Source organism: Bactrocera oleae, chromosome 3 (genome assembly GCF_042242935.1).
Source record: "Bactrocera oleae isolate idBacOlea1 chromosome 3, idBacOlea1, whole genome shotgun sequence".
Lineage (NCBI taxonomy): Eukaryota > Metazoa > Arthropoda > Insecta > Diptera > Tephritidae > Bactrocera > Bactrocera oleae.
The window spans coordinates 63654025-63676904 of record NC_091537.1 but is presented as its reverse complement, the minus strand read 5'-3'; the positions used below and the strand labels follow the sequence as shown (position 1 = coordinate 63676904).

Sequence of the window (22880 nt, the reverse complement as noted above, 5' to 3'; positions counted from 1 at the left end):
ATTTATTATGTACAATCACAGGCAAGAAGATACACTGTTATTAGACTCAAATTGTTTCTGAATTTTATTAAGATTTCTTTCATATTGACCGATAGGTGCGCTGTAAATACAGCCGGAAGCTTGAAAAAATTTACATATATTAGGTATATAGGAGGAAGTATTGACCCAGTTTTACCCATGTTAGGCACAAGGGCAAGCTGTCACCATAAAAACATTCTCCCCGAAAATCAATATTAGACCATATAGATTGACCGATATGTTTGGTAAACAATCAGCGATATGCACAGAGGTCGCCATATTTGATGTCTAGGTTCTTAAAAAGTTATAGCCCGAATTGGAGATTTTTGAAAGAACCACATGGAATTTAAAGTTGTGTTATATGGGTAGTAGACGTGGTTGTTGTCCGATTTCGCTTATTTTCACAGTGTATGATCGGAATGGTTGAGTAACCTTACATACCAATTGGGTTGAAATTATAGTAGTTCCTGAGATATAGGATTTTACTTAAAGATGAGCGATGCCACGCCCATCATTGAATTTTTCACACCCGCTCCTATAAAGCTCTTCCCTACTATCTTCGTTGTGAAATTTAATATTTGTGGCGCATTTATTCAGTAAATTATCAAACTTTTAGTAGTTTTCAACATACCCGTATTATAGGGAGTGGGCGGGGTTATTAACTATTTTCACAACGTATAAAGAAGTGCTATAAGGACTTTCTCCCAGCCCAGTTTGGTTGAGTTAGCTTCAGCTGTTTGGAAGATATTTACATTTAACTATTTAGAGGGCGAAGCCACGCTCTCTTCAAAAAAAAAGGGAATTTTCTGTACCATATTATAGTTTTGAGTCTTAATTTCGTGCTCAGTTTTAACACTTTTTTGGTTTTCGTTTAATGGCGTTTTGTGGGCGTAGCAGTCGTCCGATTACGCCCATCTGTAATACCGATCTCCCTTTCCAAGGAACAAATGTACCACGTTTTATCAAGATATCTTAATTTTTACCTAAGTTATCGCTGGCACGGACAAACGAACAGACGGACGGACGAGCGGACAGACAGTCACCCGGATTTCAACTCGTCTCGTCACCTTAATCATTCATATATATGGTATGTAACTCCACATCTATCTCGATTAGTTTAAGGTGATACAAACTCGATTAGTTTAAGGTGATACAAACAACCGGTAGGTGAACAAAATCATTATACATCATAAGAACATGTACACACAATAGAGAACTGTATACCTTATAAAGTGGTCTAGGAGGTTCCAGTAGTTCTGGGGGTGTCGATAAGGTACCCCAACGAAAAGCGAGTTCAATAGAATACCGCTTCCACGCCTCTAAATATAATGAAGCCCACGCTACATTAAATAGTGAAAATAGAACGTGTCCCATATCTTGCGCTGTTTGTCCTTTTCCCCAGAGTGCTGCATACAATATCATGCCAAAGACAGCTGGCACGCCTAAGGCGCAGGTGTAATGGCCTAGCCACGCAAAGTAAAGTGCTACTTTCACACCAAAATATTCAGCTATATCATCTGAAAATAAATGAATAATCTAGTAGTTTGGTATAAGAAAATATAATATAACAAATTACCAAGTGGTTGCGGGGCAAAAATCTGTTTTACCCAACTGTTTTGTAGCAGCGCCAGTGAGCGGGTTTCATGTAGCGGAAAAACCTGCACAATCAGACCAGTCTCTTGCCAGGCTGCAATGATGCTTTGCCCTTCGGCTACAGTTGCACGGCCCTGCAGTGCCTCAATATCCGCCTGACTGGCACGGAGGCCTTGTAGTACCTGCAGCACCAGCCATTGCCGTTCTTGCGATGTGAAAAGTGCACTGCTTCCATCTTCGGTTAGTATTTGCTGAAAACAATGGCTTTCGCGTGTTGTGAATTCACGTAAGGCACCACCTAGGTCAGGACGTAAGCGTTTCGGTAATCGTGCTTCTTCGGCGGCTTTAAATAGTCTGAAGTTAAAGAAAACAAGATTTTATATTTTTAAATAAAACAAAAACTCATACAAAAATAAAGTGCCCCAAGCCCTATTGCAAAATTGCCAAAAAGTCTAAATAGCAACTTACACATTCGTTGGTGCACTAATGTAGAAAGCATTCCGGCGTGTACTTTCGTGAGCCTTTACTTGTACAACCAATCCAAGTCCCGAAGGTGGTTGACAACGCAATCGAGAGAGAAGCCAACGAAGAGCATCGTTAGGCGCATCTTCTGGAAACTCGATGACAACATCACATTGTGTCGGTATTTTATTCAACCAAAGTCGTCGGGGGGTCATTAAATGGCCAGCATATGGAACTTTTCGACGTAATTGACGGGAAGCTAAAGAAGAGACATAGAGAGTGACAAAATTTTTTTCCTTCAAGTCTTGCAAATCTGCAATAACTGATTTTTTTTTATGGAGAGATGTATTTTTTAAAAGTCTTATATATTATTAGTAATTAATATTTGCAAAGATTTTTAATTCTAATTTCTTGCTCGGTTGCGAACCATGATACAGCAAGATGCGGCAATATTATATAGAATTTTAAGTAATTTGAACTTCTAATCTATAAACTTCAAAGTTAATGTATAAACCAAAAATTTCTAGCCTGATGAAAAGAACCCACCAAAATCAAAACATCTCTATCTTGCTTTAGAGTACCAATCTAATTAGAGTACTGTCATTTCATCCAATCGTTCTCATGTTTCTGCCCCCAAAGTGAAGCTGCATCTGCTATTTGTGTTTACACTGGAATAAGTGAATTTCATAGTTCAATATAAATTGTGTGTCCTGATGGAAAACACGCCGTTGATGCAAAGCAATGGCTTTGTCAGAGTCAAACGTAGGTTTGATAGTACTAGCACAAATGATGCCATTATTCAGAGAGGCTACAAAAAGCAATAAGGCCAGGAAATCCGTGAAACTGTATTCAGTGAGCGTATGTTAAAATGAGATTAAGTTGTTAGTTAACATTACTGGCGTCTCAAGGGAAATGATAACATCGATCAAAAAGACAAACGTTTTACAATAATTATGCGCCGATTTATGACAGAGGATAAAACATGACACACCTGAGATCAATCGACTCTCCGCTAAATGGTTGTAGCCTGATAAAAGTTTTTGAAAGCGCCCGCAAAAACTACAGTGGGTTCGCAAAATTTTACCAATTAATTTCATCTACTTGATGACTCCCATTTTCAACTTTCTGGAAGTTTTAAATTGATTTTCCATTACGTAACGTACTCAGAGCCGCCGAGAGAAAAACTGGGCTCAGGAGTAAAAAGATGTGGGTCCCTTCCTACATAAATCTTTTTAATACTTTATAAAATTTATTAACTATCTTCCCACTTAATATTATACTTCAATATTTTTGAATAATAAATGTTTTAAGCTCTCATCACATCTGTGTTAAATTTGCTTTCTTGTTTATGTTCGGTTGAAACAAATTTGTTTTGTACGATTTTGAAAATCAATAATGTACAAATCAGTTCATACATAGACTTTCAGTCAAAAATACTTTTTCAGATTAGACATGAATATATGAATATAGGGATAGTAACTATATTCATGTCTAATCTGAAAAAATATTTTTGACTGAAAGTCTATGTATGAACTTGACAGTTAATAAGAAGACAGAAACATCTCATTCAAACGTTTATTTATCGATATAACTAATGAAAAAACGTTCCTTTTAAAAGCTTAAGTTCTTCAACATGCAGTTTAAAATCATCCTATCTTAAATATTTCGGAACTTAGAAGTGAGCTTTTCGAGCTTTGGCGACGGCGAATGTGTCGATAATAGTCTGGAAATCCAAGTTCTTGGCTAATTCGGCCTCTATTTTTAAATTTTGTATCCTTTCTAAAGCACTAAACGAACATTCACCATTTGGAACAGATACGGATAAAGTGCAAAATATTCTTAAAGTGAAGCAAATGTTTGGAAAAAGACTTCCTGATTTTCGAGCATTGATGGCATTCAATAAGTTGCATAAAGTTGAAAATTAGCATCGTACAAAAAAAAACCTTAATAACTTTCTTTATACGTGAGTAATCGACCTACTTGTTTCAGTTTATTATTGGCAGGTTATTTTTTTTTTTTTTATTAATGCTTGGGATACCGCATAGAGGGTTTAGATAGTGCAGCGCTACCATTCTTTGCAGTCCGTCATTTCCGTCCAAGGGAAATTCAGACGGGATTTTGGCGGCACCCCCGAGTAGATGAATCATTATAAGATTGGTAAGCATGTTTGCCGAATCTGGAAGTATTGAAAGAAGACCGTACCCTCGAGATTCGTACGTTCGTGTTTGAGAAACAATCGAGGCTATTGCATCGTCAATACAGGCAAATCCAAGAGTTTCGACTCGCAACTTATCGGCGCAACTGGGAGTTAACAGACGGTTATTACAACGGATTCATGATGACTTAAACCAGTTTCCATACAAAGTTCAACTAACAAGCCGGTTAAACCCTCTAAATTTTCTATTCGCCTGGAATTTTGCTAAAAAATTATTGAAATGGCCGAAGAAGACAATAACTTGATAAATTGTCTATTTATGTCTGACAATACCCGTTTTGATCTAAACGGAAATGTAAGCATGCAAAATTGACGTATACGGAGGGAACCGAATCCAGAAATAATCCACGAGACGGAACTTCACCCAAAACAAGTCACTGTGTGGTACGCATTTTCATCAAGGTATAGGGTCGGTCTATACTTCTTTGAAGAAAACGGTGTAACGGTAACTGTCAATGGGCACCGTTCTTTAAAAATGTTGTAAAGATGTTTTTTTTTTACCAAGAATAGGGTAAAACTACAATCATTCCCTTCACTAGACGGAGGTCACTGCCAGACCTCAGAAATCTATCCCTTGACGGTAGAGTGGTGGAGATGGCCAGCATGGTCAAGTACCTGGGCCTCATGCTGGATTCCACTCTAGTAGCATGTGGACCTGACCCTAACCAAGGCTACGAAAGCACTCATGGTGTGCAACCGACTTGCTGGGAAATCCTGGGGGTGCTTCCCAAGGACTATCAGATGGATGTACACCATGATCGTAAGACCGATTATCACGTATGGAGCGGTATCTTGGGTTTCTAAAGCATCGCAGACTTCGGTAGGACTTAAACTGTCGAAGCTGCAAAGACTTGCCTGCATCTGCGCGTCGGGCGCAATGCGTACGTGTCCGACTGCAGCACTGAAAGTCATGCTAGAACTGATACCGCTACATATGGTAATCAAACAGACAGCCAAACAGACTCTACTCCAAATGACAGCAGAGGGAGTTGGCAAAGGGAAGGTAATCTCGTCCCTGCAGATGAAGGCGCTAAGTGTGGAAATGCCACTGGCCCTTCTGCCAAGGGACAGCATTACCAAAATAGTAAGCTTCACTAAGAAGTTCAAAGTTACCCTTGGCAGCAAGGCGGAATGGAATGATTTGTCACTGGACCTGCTGCTAAAGGGAAAGCACTATCAAGTGGTACACCGATGGGTCGAAAACGGCGGAGGGGATTGGTGCAGGGGTCGCTGGGCCAAGCACCAAACTCTCCATTCCCATGGTAAGTTTTCCGAGCATTTTCCAAGGCGAGGTCTATGCTATAAGTCGGTGTGTAGAGATAAACCTCCAACGCAACTATCGCAATAGAAGTATTGCTATACTCAGCGATAGTCAGGCGGCACTAAAAGCGAACTCTGCCTATGAGATCAGATCAATTCTAGTGCAGGAGTGTATAGAACGGCTGAACAGCCTATCAGAACATAACCGAGTGCACCTTATTTGGGTGCCTGGTCACAGGGGTATAGCCGGGAACGAATTGGCTGACGAGTTGCCCGCTCTACAGCCTCTACAAAAATGGTAGGACCGGAGCCATTCATAGCGGTTGGTCCACATACCATTAAAAAGCTGCTCCGTAGGGAGGGAAGAGCAGGCAGGGAGAGACATTGGCAACAACTTCAAGCCATACACCATGCCAGGTTGCTAATGGGGGGTTACGACCTCAGACGGTTTAAAGCAGTAATTAATCTCTCGAGGAACAAATTTCGGCTGCTTGTCGCGTTTTATACCGGCCATTGCAGGCTCAAGAAGCATATCTTCAACATGGGCTTAGCCTCTTCTGAAAACTGCCGGTTCTGCGACATGGAGCCGGAAACCCCAGAACATCTGCTAATGAACTGCACAGCAGTCTGCAGACGCAAAATCAAGGCCCTGGGATCCATGTTTCCAAACAGGGATTGTATCGTTTCACTAGCACCCAGCAGAATATTGGAGTTTATCAGCATGCTGGGGCTAGATGAGTCGATATGACTTAGGGGAGGATACAACAGACCATAGGTCGAGGTGCATACCTTAAAATTAATCTATCTATCTATCTACCCAGAATAGCGCTGACGACGTATTCCTTTCAATAGCGTTTGGTTCCATGGAGCAACTGCACACATAGCCAGACCGGTTATTTCGGAGCTCCAACGAAAATTTGAATTCAAATTAATATCAAGAAACTCCACTCCGGTCACTTGATCTAACTGCACCAGACTTATTTATGTAGTTATGTCAAGCAAGAGGTGTACAAAACAAAACCCAGAAATCTGACAGAATTGAAGCAGTCCATTAAATCGAGGCAATTGTCGGTAATTGAGGCAATCCCGACTTCACTCCTTCAGCCCGCAATGAATAATTTTCTTATTAGGTGTCGCATGTGCGTGGCTGAGCATTGAGGTCATTTACGGTCCATAATTTTTAAAAATAATTAATTATATAAAATAAAATAAAATTTGGTATACAATAAAAAAAATGTAATGCATTGATTAAAAAAAAGTTAGAATAGATTCTTATACCGGCAATTACGAGGATGGTTCTCTTTTTTTTTGAAAAAGCCTAAAAACAACACTTTTCTATACTTCTATAAAAGCGATTCGTAATCTTATAGTTGTATGTATATAAAAGAGAGTCGTGTAAGCTGCAATATTTATAACTCAAGAACGGTTTAATCGATTTGGCTGAAAATTGGTGGGGAGATAGCTTAGAATCGTCTATTTTAAAACATTCGCTACTGTTGTTAATGAAAATAAAATCGTAAATAATCTAGATATACTCGGAATCACATTACATAATCTTCGGATGAAAATTATTCAGAGTAATATTATATCACCTTAATTACGCAACGGTACACGTTTGGTAATCAAACCTATTATTAGAAATATTATTATAGCAACTTTTTGGACTGGAAAATTTAATGGAGAAAAAATTTAGAATGATCTAGCCTCTTTCATTACCTGAAGTGTTATCAACTAATATTTTTGAAAACTACTTTTTTGTTTCGAACTTAAATATAAAATTATTAAAATAAAAAAATCAACATATTACATTTTATGTTTATTAAGCCATTAAGTCTTTTTGATATCTACTCATGTACGTGTTCATTTCAAATGTCCTAAAAAGTATTTACATTTCTATATGTACAATATTTACTCATATTGATAAAAGTAAAGAACACTTAAAACAAAACTGTAGACCTATATCAGTAGGACTGCTTAAATAAACGTTGGAGATATAAAAAAACCATAAACTTCTGCCCACCTCTGTCGTAAGCATGCCCCCGTAATTGATAACTTCCCACACCCCATTCAATCGGCATTGAACGCAGTTACATAAGTACATACATATTTACATATGTATATACTGCGGCATGACAGCCTAGCAATAGGCCAGTATAGACATGAAGGATGCGCTCCTATATTCATTTGCAAAGATTTGCAACTGCATTAGGGTTGTTCACTAATAGCTTAAATAATCATGTCATATACGCGCTAAATTGCTTTTGATTTCATCTTTCTTACCAAACTTAATACGCTGTATTGTTTTATTAAACTCTCTTTTTAGTAAGAGTACATTGTCATTGTAAAAGTTATATATAACCTTTTATTTATTAAGGAACACTCGTACTTAAACAGGGGTGCTCACGCCCTAAGCTCCATTTGGTTCCCACATTTACAACTCAGTATGTAACTGGATTTATCATTGTTTAATAGAGATACTATATTTTTATAATTTTTATTAAAGAGGTTTTGATGTATGTGGCTCCGGAGCTAAATTGGGTCACCTCATATATAGAAGGCCACAGCAGACGGATGCATTGCAAATGAGACTACCACTCAATGAATTCTGTGATCCCATAAAAATCGTCCCTTAGTAGACAATGCCAAGCCAATAAAAATATTTCTAGCATGACGTTCATCTTCCCATCAAATCCATCAGCCTTTAATAAAAATGTTTGAACTGGGACAGAAATATTTTTACTATTATAGAGAGAAAAACGGATCACACCAATGCGCATATGAATAATAAATTAAACAACAATTATGGCGAAATAGGTACAAGAGACATGGAACGTTTTGTGAATAGGTGTGAACAAAAGATGCAAGCGTACACAAGATGGGCTTATGTACACTTTGGGACATTTCAAAGTAACACTAAGTTGTAAGAACTCTTTTGTGCTTCTTTTGATAAGTATTGTAGTATGTACATAAGTATGTATTCAAATATTCATATAGTGGTATGTTTATATGCGTATTGCCAAAGTGAACCCATTTTTAATATATTACGACGTACAATTTATTTTTAAGATTTTCGATTAGTGTACATTTGACAACTCTGAAAATTGTCAATAAGATTAGTAGTAAAGTAGTTAAGAACATATGACTAATTTACATACAACGTTTGCTTTGCTTAAGACATTTGCTTTGACAGAAAAGTTCGATGTATTCTTTTGCATGAGTTCGTTCACAATTCAATAAATTTTCGCAATGAGCCGAAATGCAAATAATGCATTAAAATGCAAATAATGCATTAAAATGCCAATTGATTCATCATTTGTATTATTTTCTTTTTTGTAAGCCCGAAAATCGGAATAAAAAATTAAACTGAATATTTTAATCCTAAATACCAGACTGAAAAATTTAAAAAAAAAACCAGGCTTGCGCATATCGTGTTCTGCCATTTTGATTAGATTTGTATAAGGAAAACTTATTATACCCTGAACATGGCTTATAAAGTTTGCCAAGCAGTTGGTACCAACCGAAAAACACCAACATATTACATTTTATGTTTATGTAAATCTATAAATGATCAGCGGGACGAGCTGAGTCGATTTAGCCATGTCCGTTTGTCTGTCTGTCCATTAGTCTATATATACGCGAACTAATCCGTCAGTTTATGGGATATCGATCTGAAATTTTGCACACGATCTTTTCTCCCCATGAAAGTGGTAATTTGTCGGGAATATAGCATATAGCTGCCATACAAAAAACGCTTAAAATCAAGTCCTTATATGGAACTTTTATTTTGATAAGATATCTTCACGAAATTCAGCGTAAATTATTATCCAAAGTGTTTAAATCGGACGATTATAACATATAGTTAACATTCAAACTGCCCGTATGAGTATGATGATAATCTATTCACGGCTTCATCCAATAGTGAATTATGAACTCATTTGCAACATTTTTTAATGTAAAAAGTAATCTTACATCAAGATCCGACTTAGAAACTTCTTAAAAGACTCGTGCGTTGGAGTTGCTGTAGTCTATAAACTACTGACATTTGGTATTGCCGACAAGTCCATTTTAATGTGGTAATGCTGAAGTACTTGCAAATTTTTAGGAACGTAAGCGAAAATCCGTATTAAAAATTGTCCACCTCATCAAACATCTCTATTCGTATATAAGTATATATCTGTACACGCAAAGGTTTATACATATGTATTTTTCACTTGTACACAAATCAGCTATTAAAGTAAGTATGTATATATGTATGTGTGTAACTGACAGACTTCTAGAAATGCGCCTTAAATCATTTCGTGACTATCGAATTTCGTGACATCGAAAGAAAATTCCAATTAAGGGTAGACAGTTGTACAAACGAATGCGATTTTAAACTTCAGTCACTGGCAATTTATTTTTACGTGGCGAATACCATACATTATATCGCTTTCCAGTTAATTATACTCTTGCAACGTATTGCTACTGAATATTATAGTTTTGTTTACCTAACTATTGTTTATATCTCCTAAAACTAAAAAAAAAATACGTGTGGCACTCGGGGACTGCCGCGGTAAAGCTATTGCATAGCATTTTTTTTATCAACTTATGCAATTATATTATAATTATTTTTTTATTTTTTATGCAGTATTTTTTTTCTTTGATATTAATTCAAGTTACACTTTTTAAGCGTGGTGACCGATAAGAAAACAAATTATTATTTTTTTCTTTTATTGAACATATGATAAGTTAATATTGTTTTAAATATTTTTATTACCTTACAATACGTGTAGGTTATTCAGGAACTTTTATCATTGAAACAGAATTTGGTATGCCGCGAAGAAATGGAAGATTTGTTTCTAAAAAAGTATTTATATATTGCCCAGATTGAATGGTCTCTTTCGTAATTGAAGTACCTTGTCCAACATGCTTAAACGCAACGTTGACACATCTACTAACTCGCAACCTCATGATGTTAGCAGCGATGTATAAAAGGTGTTGTGGGTCAGTAGCACGCCTATCAGTACGCCGAAGTTCACTGGTAGCTTGCACATATATACATATAATGAATTCCGATCCATAAGTTCACGTTTTCGGCATCAACATATTAAAGTTAGCCTCTTCGTTTGAGATTGATTGACGACGCTGCTCAAAACAAAAGTTTTTGAGACTCTCCAAATGTCTGTGGGGTATTCGACAAACCATGTTCTTTGTTTACAACCTGTAGTGTAATGGATTCAAATATGAACTTTCAGATGGTCATCTAATCATCTGCAGTTATGAAACCAGGAATATTGCTATCAAACATCCTGCTGGTATACTTTTTTCCCAGTTTTAACAAATTTTTCAAAGAAATGCCTTTACAGGAGACTCCCTACAAAACCATTACAGCAGCTGGATGGTGACCAAGTTGAACCGTAGATTTAGTTGTTTTGCATATTAAAAACTTCTACAGAGAAATTTTTTTTATCTGTAAAAAGGGATACCTTCATGGCTGTTGACCACGTTCCACTGAAGAAGCTGCTTGGGTCTGTTGAGCCTTATTTGCCCGGGTTGTCAGAAGATGACGGTGGGACTTGTCCTCGCTGTATGCATTGTATACTTTTTAACAGAATTTATGACAAGACTAGGTATATGGTATACAATCAACCGGAAGTTTTAAAATCCTTATATTCATACAGGAAGTACTTACTCGATTATGCACATTTCAGTCACAATATTATCGGGAAAACATTTTCTCCGAACTTCAATAATATATTTTACAGATTGACCGATATTTTCGGTAAAAAGTCAGCCATAGGCATTGTGATCCAAATATTCGGTATCTGGGGGCTTGAACGGTTGTGATCCGATTTTGACAATTTTTATACGTGGAATAACATACCTAAATGTCCCTATTTTTGCGAAATTTTATTCCGATAACTTCATTGGTGGTTGATTTATATACACTAGCACCTATGAAGCCCTTAAGCACCATCATGACTGTGAAAGTTACTGCTTCTGACGTTTTTATAAGTTTTCACCACGCACCCATATGTGGAGAGCTCCATAGCAAAAAATGTTTTAGTAACCCCATATATTATATTTTTTTTCTCTAAACTATTATAATCGAATTTAAGTCTTATGTTGTGCGATTAGTACGTTGTTGCAGTTCTAAAGGAGCAAAGTTCTTACGATAAGTGGTTTGTGTATTACGTAAATATGAACTTAAAATGCTCAGATTTGGCGTTGCATACATATGTATGTCTACCAATACAACGAGGTCTCCAAGTCTTTCAATAGAAGCCCATACCATCACCGAAAGTTGACCGAAATTTACAGTTGTATAATATTTTTATACTCTTGCAACTTGTTACTACAGAGTATAATAGTTTTGTTCACCTAACAATTGTTTGTATCATCTGAAACTAATCGAGATAAATATGAAGTTATATTATAAATTATCAGGATGACAAGACGAGTTGAATTCCAGGTGACTGACTGTGCGTCCGTTCGTCTTTCTGTCTGTGCAAGCTGTAACTTAAGTAAAAATTGAAATATCATCATATAACTTTGTTAACGGGTTCCTGTGTCTAATCGGGAGGACGAGTTCGTAGTTCGTAATCAGTCCACTGCGACGCCCACGACACGCCATTAATCGAAAACCTATAAGTTACCATAAGTTAGGCTTAAGATACTGGCTAGATGAGTTACGCCTCCTCTCTCCATACACGCCACTGAACCCTCTTCTTCTTTTCGTTCGCATTTCGAGCCGTATAGACGACCGCAACTGTCAAAAAAAAAAGATCACCTAAACCAGACACAACAACAACCACACCAGCCTAAATCAGCACAGCGAAGCAGAAACTGAGATAGAGCCACAAGCAGAAAAAGCATCGCAAACATACACACATATGGTATACAATATTGTATATTATAACAAATAAAACCCCTTGGCGGACCCCAAAGTGAGTCGTATCGATTCCTTTTAGTATTTGTATAAAGTTGGTAAAAAATATACATCCAAATATTGTATATAACGAACTCTTAATTGCCTAACTGCTTACCGTTGTGTTTAAACACACAAAAATATCTCTACAACAAACCAAACGTTATGCACCGAATTTGGTTGCAATCAGTTGAGCAGATCTCAAGATATGGGTTTTCACCTAAAAGTGGGCTGTGCCAGGCCCACTGACTAATTTTGAACGCGGTTCCTATAAAGCCAATTTATACCATCTCAGAGATAAAATTTAATGTCTCTGGCGTGTTTAGTGCTTGATTTATCGCGCTTTTAGTAGTTTTTAACAGTACCGTTATATGGGGAGTGGGCGGAGTTGCCACCCGATTTCAACTATTTTCAGACCGTCAATAGAAGTGCTAAAACCATTTGCTTCTAGTGAATTTTGTTATTATAGCATTAGCGGTTTAGGAGATAGTCACATTAAACCTATTAGAGGCGGGACCACGCCCACTTTAAAAAAAAAAGTTTTAACTGCAGATGCCCTTCCCTAATGTGATCCTGTGTACCAAATAACAGTCTTGTATCTTATTGCGGAGCTTAGTTATGGCAAGTTATTTGTTTTTGATTAATGGCGTTTTGTGGGCGTGGCAGTGGTCCGATTACGCCCATCTGCAATACCAACCGTCTCACGGTACCATGAAACATGTCTACCAAGTTTCATAAAGATATCTCAATTTTTACTCAAGTTAGAGCTTGCACGGACGGACGGACAGACGGACGGAAGGACAGACGGACGGAAGGACAGACGGACGGACGGACAGACAGTCACCCGCATTTCAACTCGTCTCTTCATCCTGATCATTTATATATATATAACCCTATATCTAACTCGATTAGTTTTAGGTGATACAAACAACCGTTAGGTGAACAAAACTATTATACTCTGTAGCAACAGGTTGCGAGAGTATAAAAAAGAGCGAAAACTTACAAGATAAATTTAAACATACTTTTATAAACAAATTAAGCGGCGGCAAATTGGAATCTAATAAAATAAAAAATAATGTGTTTGTGACCAATATACGCATATACGTACATCGCTTCAAAGTCCACATTGGCAAATATCCCACAATACCCCTTGCTCTTTACCCAGCAAAAACAAGCAGGATTGCTCAAAACATTAAAGCGTAATATAATACATACATACATATGTACAAAGTGCATTGAACTCTAAGACGAGCTCTCAATTGCGCATAACGACAAGTACATATACCCTATAGGATTTACGGACACATAATACATTCAAATAAAATTAAAAATAAAAATAAAAAGCCTTTTTTTATAAATAATCTATTAAAAAAAATTAAATTAAAAAAAAAAATCTTTATATCAAAGCGATAAAATACGTTTAATTTATTCATTTAATTGGAAATAAAAACTCTTATTAACTTAAAAGAGTTCTCGGTTTAACATACGAGTATACAAGGAAATTGAAAACGTTCTTGTTTTTTTAAATTTTATTCGAAACTCTTATTTACGTCAAAGAGTCTTCTCTCAAACACATATAATTACAAAGATACTAGAATATTTGTGAAATTTCATCAGTTTACACTGGGAAACTTTTTATTTAATTCAACATATCTTTTAAATGGGCTCAGACTCGAAAGATTCAACAACTCAGTTACTAAAAGTTCCAAAGGGTGAAAAACATTACATACAGTAAATTCATTGCTGAGAGTGACAGTTTAATAAGATACTGCACTCGATTTTCATCTTCTCTGATTCAAGATAATTGAATCGGTATTAGAAATCAAAAAGGAAAATCTCGACAATTTTTGAATACGTCTCTAAGCTTCATATGACGCCAAGGTAGAATCTGACGACTCAGATCTACCAGAAAATTTACAATCTATACTGATTGATTTCCTAACTACCCAGTACGAAATCGCAGAAAGGGTAGACAAAAAAATAGTCAGAACGAAAACCGTTCAACACGACCTAAATAGAAGCTTCCACAGACGTCATGCGAACTGTGTACAGGAGGACATAAATTTAATATTTTCGACCGAAATAATTTTGTAAAAACAATAAGACTTTGTATAAACTGGCTGCTTGCATACACTTAAAGAATGCGAAAGCAAATTTAATTGCGTTTATTGTCATAAACGACATCACTCAATTCTGCGTTATAGCATCACTCCCAAGCAGCGAAAATATGACCGTATTATATATGATATAATACGGGTTTAGTTGCAACAGCAAATCCCGGAGTGCGAAATCCCGAAATATGCCAAGAAGCACCATGCTGCTCAAAGCAGTAAAAACCCAAATGGTACACAGCGAAAACCAAAGTAGGGTACTACTACCCACAGCAGTCGTTCCCATCGAACACCGAGGAGAACTGTTTAAACTTAGGGCCTTAATAGACCAAGGATCACAACCATCTTTCATAGCGTCTAGGGCACAAAATAGGCTACAACTGCCAACAAAACAAGCCAACTTTGAAATTACAAGAATGGGCGGAAGAAAAGTTCAAAACTCTAATAAAATCAGCCCCATTACCCTAATTTCCCCCCAATCGGATAGGAGAATTAAAGCAGAAACTATTGTCTTACCGCAATTAACAAACGTGCTTTCAAGCTATCACATAAATAGCAAGCATTGGCAAAAGGTTTCACACCTATAGCTAGCAGATCCCAACTGTAACACTCCAGCTCAAATAGATATTTTATTAGACAGCGATCTCATACCACAGATAATACTCGAAGGTATTGAGAAAATTTCAAAAACACTTCTGGCACAAAACACTATTTTTGGATGGATCCTAAATGGACTAGTTACGGAACCAGCTACCACCATGTCCACTCAAGTTAAAGAAATCGCAAACAAATACCACAATTCACAATTAAAGAAATTTGGGAGTTAAAAGAGCTCCCCCCTATATCAATTACAACCCCAGAAGATCAGTATTGTTAAGACTTTTACAAAGCCACAACTACTAGGTCAGATAATGGTCACTAAAACAACAATTTCCTAACACACTCCCTTAGGTCACTCTCGCACCTCTGCAATACAGCAGTTTTTAAGTATGGAAAAAAACTTACTTAAAAACGGTGAGCTTCAGCCAGAATACGATGGCGTGTTCGAAGAATACCTCCATTTAGACCACATGGAGGAAGTAAGCACAGGCGAAAAAATCATAAATAGCAAATATTACAAATTTTACTTGCCTCATCACGCAGTACTAAAGCCAAATAAAAAACTCAAAAGTCAGAGTGGCTTTCAATGCCTCAAATCAAAATATTGAGTAAATTCTAAAAGAATAAGTCTAATTCTCCAATGCTAACTTCGTTTTATTAGCTCGTTTGTTGACCAGTACATCGCATATCCTCAGTTAATTTTTGTAATTAAACTGTAAATTCAACAGTTATATCGGTATACCTGAAAGCAAAGTGCTTCCCCGTTTCCAAAATGTCCAAGCGTCGGGTATTTCTAAAGTTGCTTTGGTTTTCGCTGGCGATCCCTGCAATACGTGATCACAGTGTTACAGTAGAGGATCTTCACTCAATCAGAACGCAATAATTAATAGATTAATTCAATCAGTACAAGCGGCGTAAAGCTTCGAAACTGGAAAAAGTGTCTCGCAAAATGGCGCCAATGACTCAAAAAAATTGATTAAAGTCTAATGGCCCTAAGACGATTTGCAACTTCAACTGCACCCTACAGTTCGATATGCCAATTAAACCTGAAACGGGTGAATCTTTGCAAGAAGGTCCAGAATTGAAAAGTGTAGTGCATGAAGTGGAGTTGAACCAATGTATAACGAGTGGAGAATAAATTTAGAAAACTCAGTCGCAAAAGCATCTTGGGCAGAGCGGAGCAGTTTTAAGTTGGTGTGTGGCTGCTTGCATGGAGTATGTAAATGCGAAAATGGGCAAACCTCCCGAGTACTTATGGTTGTTCCAAAGGTTAGAATTTCTGAAGTTCTTAACGTGCAGTACAAAGGTCCAAGAGGAGGGCACTTGAGAATCACGAAAACCATGGAGAAATTGAAGCAAAGGTTTTATTGGACTGGTTGTCGCCAATCAGCTATGGAGAGTATTGAGAAATAGTCTGAGGGCGTTGTAGCTAAAGGATCAAGGTCCAGGAGTCATGAACAGATGAAACAGTACAATTCGTGTGCGCCAGTTGAGCAAATAGGCGTGGATGAAGCAGAGAACTTAAAACAACTTCTTAAAAGAACTCCTTGATCTCAATTTTTCAGCCAACCAATCGAGCATCATACAAAATTCAATTTGCACCTTCTCGTTGTTTTAAGTCCTCTGGATGAAGATGGTCCATTTCACACCAATAAATTAGGAAATAGTCATGTGTTGGTAGTCATGGACCATTTCAACGAATGGCCAAAATTATACACAAATCCCAATCAAGAGGCTGAACGAGTGACGAACGCATTCATCAACCAATTCCGCATTCATCAACCACTTCCAATGGAGTTACATTTTGATCAAGAATGGAATCTCGAGTCAGCTTTAAGCCAGGGGATGTATCAAAAACTGGGTATCCGCAAAACGGATGGAATCAACTCCAAGAAGAGAAGGACGGCTACGGAAATTAACAGCAGTTTAGAAGACGATGTGGGGGACATAAACGATTTGTGTTTGGGACCGCAAATATGTCTAATCGTTACGATCAGACTTAGGTGGAGGGCAGTGTGACGAACATGGACGATAGAACAAAATCGAACCGACGATAAATTGCCAGAAGCAACTAGACAGCGAATATGTAGTTGCCAGAATGTTCTAAGTTGTTGGAATTAGAAATAAAGATAAGTGTATAGCATTAAATTGGGACTTTAATTTAACAATCCAGTGATCGAACTCAATAGTGAGTTACAAGATATGATTGAAGTGATTTATTTGAACGATTGCGGGCAAGATACGAATGAACTTCAATCCACATATACAATGCTTGACGCAATAATTGGAGCGTCTCCAACGCCCTTTACATTGTTCTATGTCTGATCGTTTTGGATACACAAGCAAGAAAAATACTCGGTTCTCGGGTATGTATATACGCATGCATGTTTTCTAAACAAAGTGGATTTAAAATAAATTTGTTAAACAAAAATGAACAAATTTATTTATTACATATTGACTTAAAAAGAATACACAAGTTGGTCTAGATAGTAATATGTAGGGCCCATATATTAAAAAAAAAAGTTGTGGAAAGTCATTAAAAAATTTAAATTTAACAAGTAAGGAAGGGCTAAGTTCGGATGTAACCGACCATTTTATACTCTCGCAAAGTCAAATGGTATACTCGTTTGAGATTTCTTTGTGGATTGACTGATATTTTGGGTGGAAGGTCAACTATAGGCACTGGGGTCCACATATTTAGTACTTAGGGGTTTGAACAGTTTTGGTTCGATTTAGACAATTGGCCGCAAGGTGGCATACTTTAATTGCATTATTCACGCAAAGTTTTACCCCGATATAATCATTGTTACCTGATTTGCATAGTGGAAAGTGAAAGAATCAGATGGAATTGAAAATGGTGTTACATGGGAAGTAAGCGTGGTTGTAGTCCGATTTTCGCACTATGACATAGAAACATGAAAAGAACGTTATGCACCGAATTTGGTTGAAATCGGTTGAGCAGATCTCAAGATATGGGTTTTCACCTAAAAGTGGGCTGTGCCAGGCCCACTGACTAATTTTGAACGCGGTTCCTATAAAGTCATCTTATACCATCTCAGAGATAAAATTTAATGTCTCTGGCGTGTTTAGTGCTTGATTTATCGCGCTTTTAGTAGTTTTTAACAGTACCGTTATATGGGGAGTGGGCGGAGTTGCCACCCGATTTCAACTATTTTCACACCGTCAATAGAAGTGCTAAAAACATTTGCTTCCACTGAATTTTGTTATTATAGCATTAGCGGTTTAGGAGATATGCACATTAAACCTATTAGAGGATTAAAATTAAAAAATTTTAACTGCAGATGCCCCTCCCTAATGTGATCCTGTGTACCAAATAACAGTCTTGTATCTTATTGCGGAGCTTAGTTATGGCAAGTTATTTGTTTTTGATTAATGGCGTTTTGTGGGCGTGGCAGTGGTCCGATTACGCCCATCTGCAATACCAACCGTCTCACGGTACCATGAAACATGTCTACCAAGTTTCATAAAGATATCTCAATTTTTACTCAAGTTAGAGCTTGCACGGACGGACGGACAGACGGACGGAAGGACAGACGGACGGACGGACAGACAGTCACCCGGATTTCAACTCGTCTCTTCATCCTGATCTTTTATATATATATAACCCTATATCTAACTCGATTAATTTTAGGTGATACAAACAACCGTTAGGTGAACAAAACTATTATACTCTGTAGCAACAGGTTGCGAGAGTATAAAAAGTATGCAAATTAAGAATGTTGTGTTAAGATGGCATCGATTTGTTAGAGCACATTTTTCCCTAGTAGAATATATTTGCATATTTTGCCTAAAAAAACATTGTAAACAGCATATTTTTAGTACATTCTGTTAATATAATTAGCCTAAATTGAAAAAACTGCTTTCTGTGGGTATAAATCGAGATTCACGAGGACGCTTTGCAGCAAACATTGTGGGTTTTACATCAAGATAAAGACATAAGTCCCAAAATGTATTTATTATACATCGATTGTTTAGAACGGACGAATCACTCTACAATCATAAGAGCGTTTGTTGATTCCATGCAATTATTGGGTCCAGATTATGAAAAGTCAAAAGTTATTTTATATGTCACTGATGCAGCTCCATATATGGTAAAATCAGGAAAGACGCTGAAGGTATGGGCGTTTTCGGTAATGCAAATTGCGCAGTATACATGACGCAGGCAGTTCGAAAAAGGAAACCTGGCATTTTTGCAATTTTTTTGTTGCTTTTGCAATTCATTGTAAACTTTAATAGAATTGCTTTCAAATTTTTTCATTGCAAGTTTTTCACATTAGCAAGCAGCTGATTCGAATATTGGTTTTGAGTTTGACACCATTGAAAATCAATTGGTTTGCAATTCTGACAACTTGGCAAATCTGTCTTGGATTCTACAACACCCCTGATAATATTTTGTAATGCATCCAAAATATTTTAGACATAGCACCATGTTTTGAAACTCATTAAACCGGTAGTCGATGCGCACTGACAGAGAAAATCGTGTATCACAAATAAAGTTGATGCTTTTTGACATTTTCATTTGCAGCGATGAGGTAGTGAGATTGTAAAACTTGTTATTAGTTGTTTTATTAATTTATACTGAATTTGCATTAATTTCAGAGACTATGGCAAATAATGTACTTATGATGGCCAGAATATATATTTTAACGATATTGTTCTTGTATTTGTGATGAAATGGAGGAAATTATCTATAAATAACTATTTGGTTTTAATTCTAACATTTTTTATTTTTATACGCTCGAGAAACAAAAAACCTTTTTGCGAAAGTAAACTTTGCAGTAAAAGTGTTCTCTAACCCGAGAACTTAGAAGAACGAGAAGGTGCAGGTTCGACAGCGAACATTTGTAAAATTTGTATCAAGGAGTTTACCTCACTGGAGAAACAAATAACATTTCTCGCTTTTATAACAGCGGTGAATCTGTACATCTCTTAACATAACCAACCGGCTAATATTGAAGAGAATATAATATGTATGCCAATCTTGGTAATATTGATATGCCATTTGAAATATATTCCCTTTTATTGAACTATTATTTATTATTTTTTAAAGTATTTTATGTTAATTTATTTTTAACTTTTTATGAGAAATATATCATATCACTTTAAATTATTACTAATAAAGTATTTTGATATATTTCTTAAAATAATTCATGTACTTGACACTATTAAGGAGTCATAAAAGTACAGAATTGTGTTTTGCCGTCGGCATTTTCATATCATGTGTACATGTAAAGAAATATGAAAGAAAAATATTTGTAAATTTGTCTACAAACAAATATGTATGTAGATATAAACACTCATTACTTCATGTGGAATCTCCGTTGACACGGTCAACCAATAATCGAAGCTCACGTTTTTTGCTTTTATATCAAAGAGTCAATCTGTCGAAGGACTGACGCGACGACAAAGCGTCACAATTGTGTTGTTGGTAGAAAATCCGAGATGTGCCGAAAAATAAACGAACGCTCGCCGATTGTCACCGCTTCCCTTGCCGCTCAAACAGCTTTGCCCACAAATCATTGTAAATATGTATGTTTATATATGACCATGCATACTTGTACATATTGACGGAGATTTTTGCGAGTCACGGAAAAATATTTTAGAATTGTAAAACATTTTAGAATTGTAAAATATTTTAAATCGACAAAAGCTTTGTTGCCACTTTTGTCACTTTTTTCTGTGTTTTGTGGGCTTGCAGGGTTGTCACTTTTCCCTTCTAGAGGGAACATAAAAAAGTTGTTCAATTTATGATTTCTAGCTTTTGCCATCGTCGCGAAAAGACGCTTGTAGGCAAGCGCATGCTATGCTATTGATAAGTGATAATATATTATTATACTATATAATATAACATATTGATGTACATATGTACATACATAAATTATTAATTCTGTAACAATTGAAATTAGAAAATTATTAAAAAAGTAAAATATATTTACATTTTTATCATGCCTCATTTGTGCAAAAAAAATCATATTTTATCAATTTTCATCATAAAAATCGTTTATATGGCAAAAAATAATCATGCATATGTGAAGTGGCATTTGTATTTTTGTTTAAATTATTTAATTTTTCTCTTTATGTAGGCAAATACGTATTTTGTCAGAGAACGGTGATATAAATTCTCATTTCTGTTAAATAACAGCAAATATTACAGAAAATGGTGAACTCCTTGATCTCAATTTTTCAGCTCTGTTAGCCGACCAATCAAGCATCATACAAAATTTAATTTGCAGCTTCTCGTTCTTTTAAGTTCTCTGGTTGAACATTAGTTCCGTTTATTTCAGAAAAATATTAAGAGTTTATACCCACTTGAGAGTCTGAAAAAAGCGCTCGTTTTTAATTTTTTTGAATCAGCATTTTATTTAATAAATAAAATATTCATTTACAGAATTTCATGAACTTTTATAGTAGGTGATTTATTTTGTTCCCGTAGCCGACCTCCAGGAGGTAAGATTTTTCTACTTAAAATCCAAAAAAATTTTTATTATTAATCGAATGACCAGTCAATATTTTAATTTTTGACAAAATGGCGGCTTCCCAAAAAGTCTTTTTTTGTGAGTAAATTGATTCTCAAAAATCCTACGATCATTACCTGATAATTATATCTAAGAAGATAGTGTGGGAATTTCAAGCTGATCGGTCCAACCGTTTCGGAGGAATTTCGCTTACCGACTCTGAAAATAGTATTTCCAAGAAAATGCGATTAAAGTTTTGGGAACCGATTACACTGAGTTAAAAAAACCGATTTTTTTAAATTTTCAAATAAAAAAATAAACAATTTAAAATAATTTTACACGAGCTTATACTCTTGCAACTTGTTGCTACAAAGTATAATAGTTTTGTTCACATAACTGTGGTGTGTATCACCTAAAAATAATCGAGTTAGATATACAAATATATAGATGATCAGAATGATGAGACGAGTTGAAATCCAGGTGAGTGTCTATCCGTTCGTCCGTCTGTCTGTGCAAACCGTAACTTTAGTAAAATTTAATACATCGTAATGAAACTTTGTACACGTGTTCTTTGTAAAAAAGAAAGGACGGGTTAGGTGGGCGTAATGGAACCACTGCCACGCCTAAAAAACGCCATTAATCGATACCTATAAAATGACATATACGTGATTATAACTCCGCCCTCTCCCTATACAATGGTTTTGTTAAAAGCAACTAAAAGCGCGTTAATCAGTAACTAAATGCGACAGACGCATACAATTTCAACCACATTCGGTGCATAACATTATCCTGGGCATCACTTTGGTTAACGAACTTATGACTTGACTGGTCCCACAGTAGATGGAGTCATCAGAGTCTTCAGAGTCAGGTCAGAAAATCATAAGATTTGGACTAAAAGTAGAAGTCCAGCAATTCCCTCCCAAACGTATTCCTAGGAGCTCAGATTGGGCTGCCTTTCGGGAAACGCTAAGGTTGAATGTAATTAGAGTGGGGCAGATAGACAGCAATGCTACACCTTCTGGACTGGAGAGCAGATTGTCTGTACTTAATCAGTTCATCATAGATGCATATCACTGTGACTATCCCCTAAAGACGATCACCAAAAAGCGTAACTGTCCTTGGTGGTCAAGCTGCCTCTCGGAACTTAGGAAAACAGTACGCAGGCTTTTTAACAAAGCCAAGCGCACGGGGAACTGGAAAATAAATGCTACTATAAAGAGATTAGGTCTTAAAAACCG

General features: G+C 36.4%; 1 protein-coding gene across 7 annotated transcripts in view; it reads right to left on the bottom strand.

The window, feature by feature from the left end:
• Nucleotides 1-22880, bottom strand: part of wwk (white walker) — a 77150-nt gene that overhangs the window by 42212 nt on the left and 12058 nt on the right. For all 7 annotated transcript variants that reach the window (XR_011395418.1, XM_070106735.1, XM_070106741.1 and 4 more), the window contains 3 exons: nt 2080-2332; nt 1595-1965; nt 1243-1535 (listed from right to left, as the gene is read on the bottom strand). Coding sequence is in view for 6 of the 7 variants with exons in the window: in XM_070106735.1 (XP_069962836.1) it covers nt 1243-1535; nt 1595-1965; nt 2080-2332 (917 nt within the window). In the remaining variant the exon portion in view is untranslated. The remainder of the gene's footprint in view (nt 1-1242; nt 1536-1594; nt 1966-2079; nt 2333-22880) is intronic.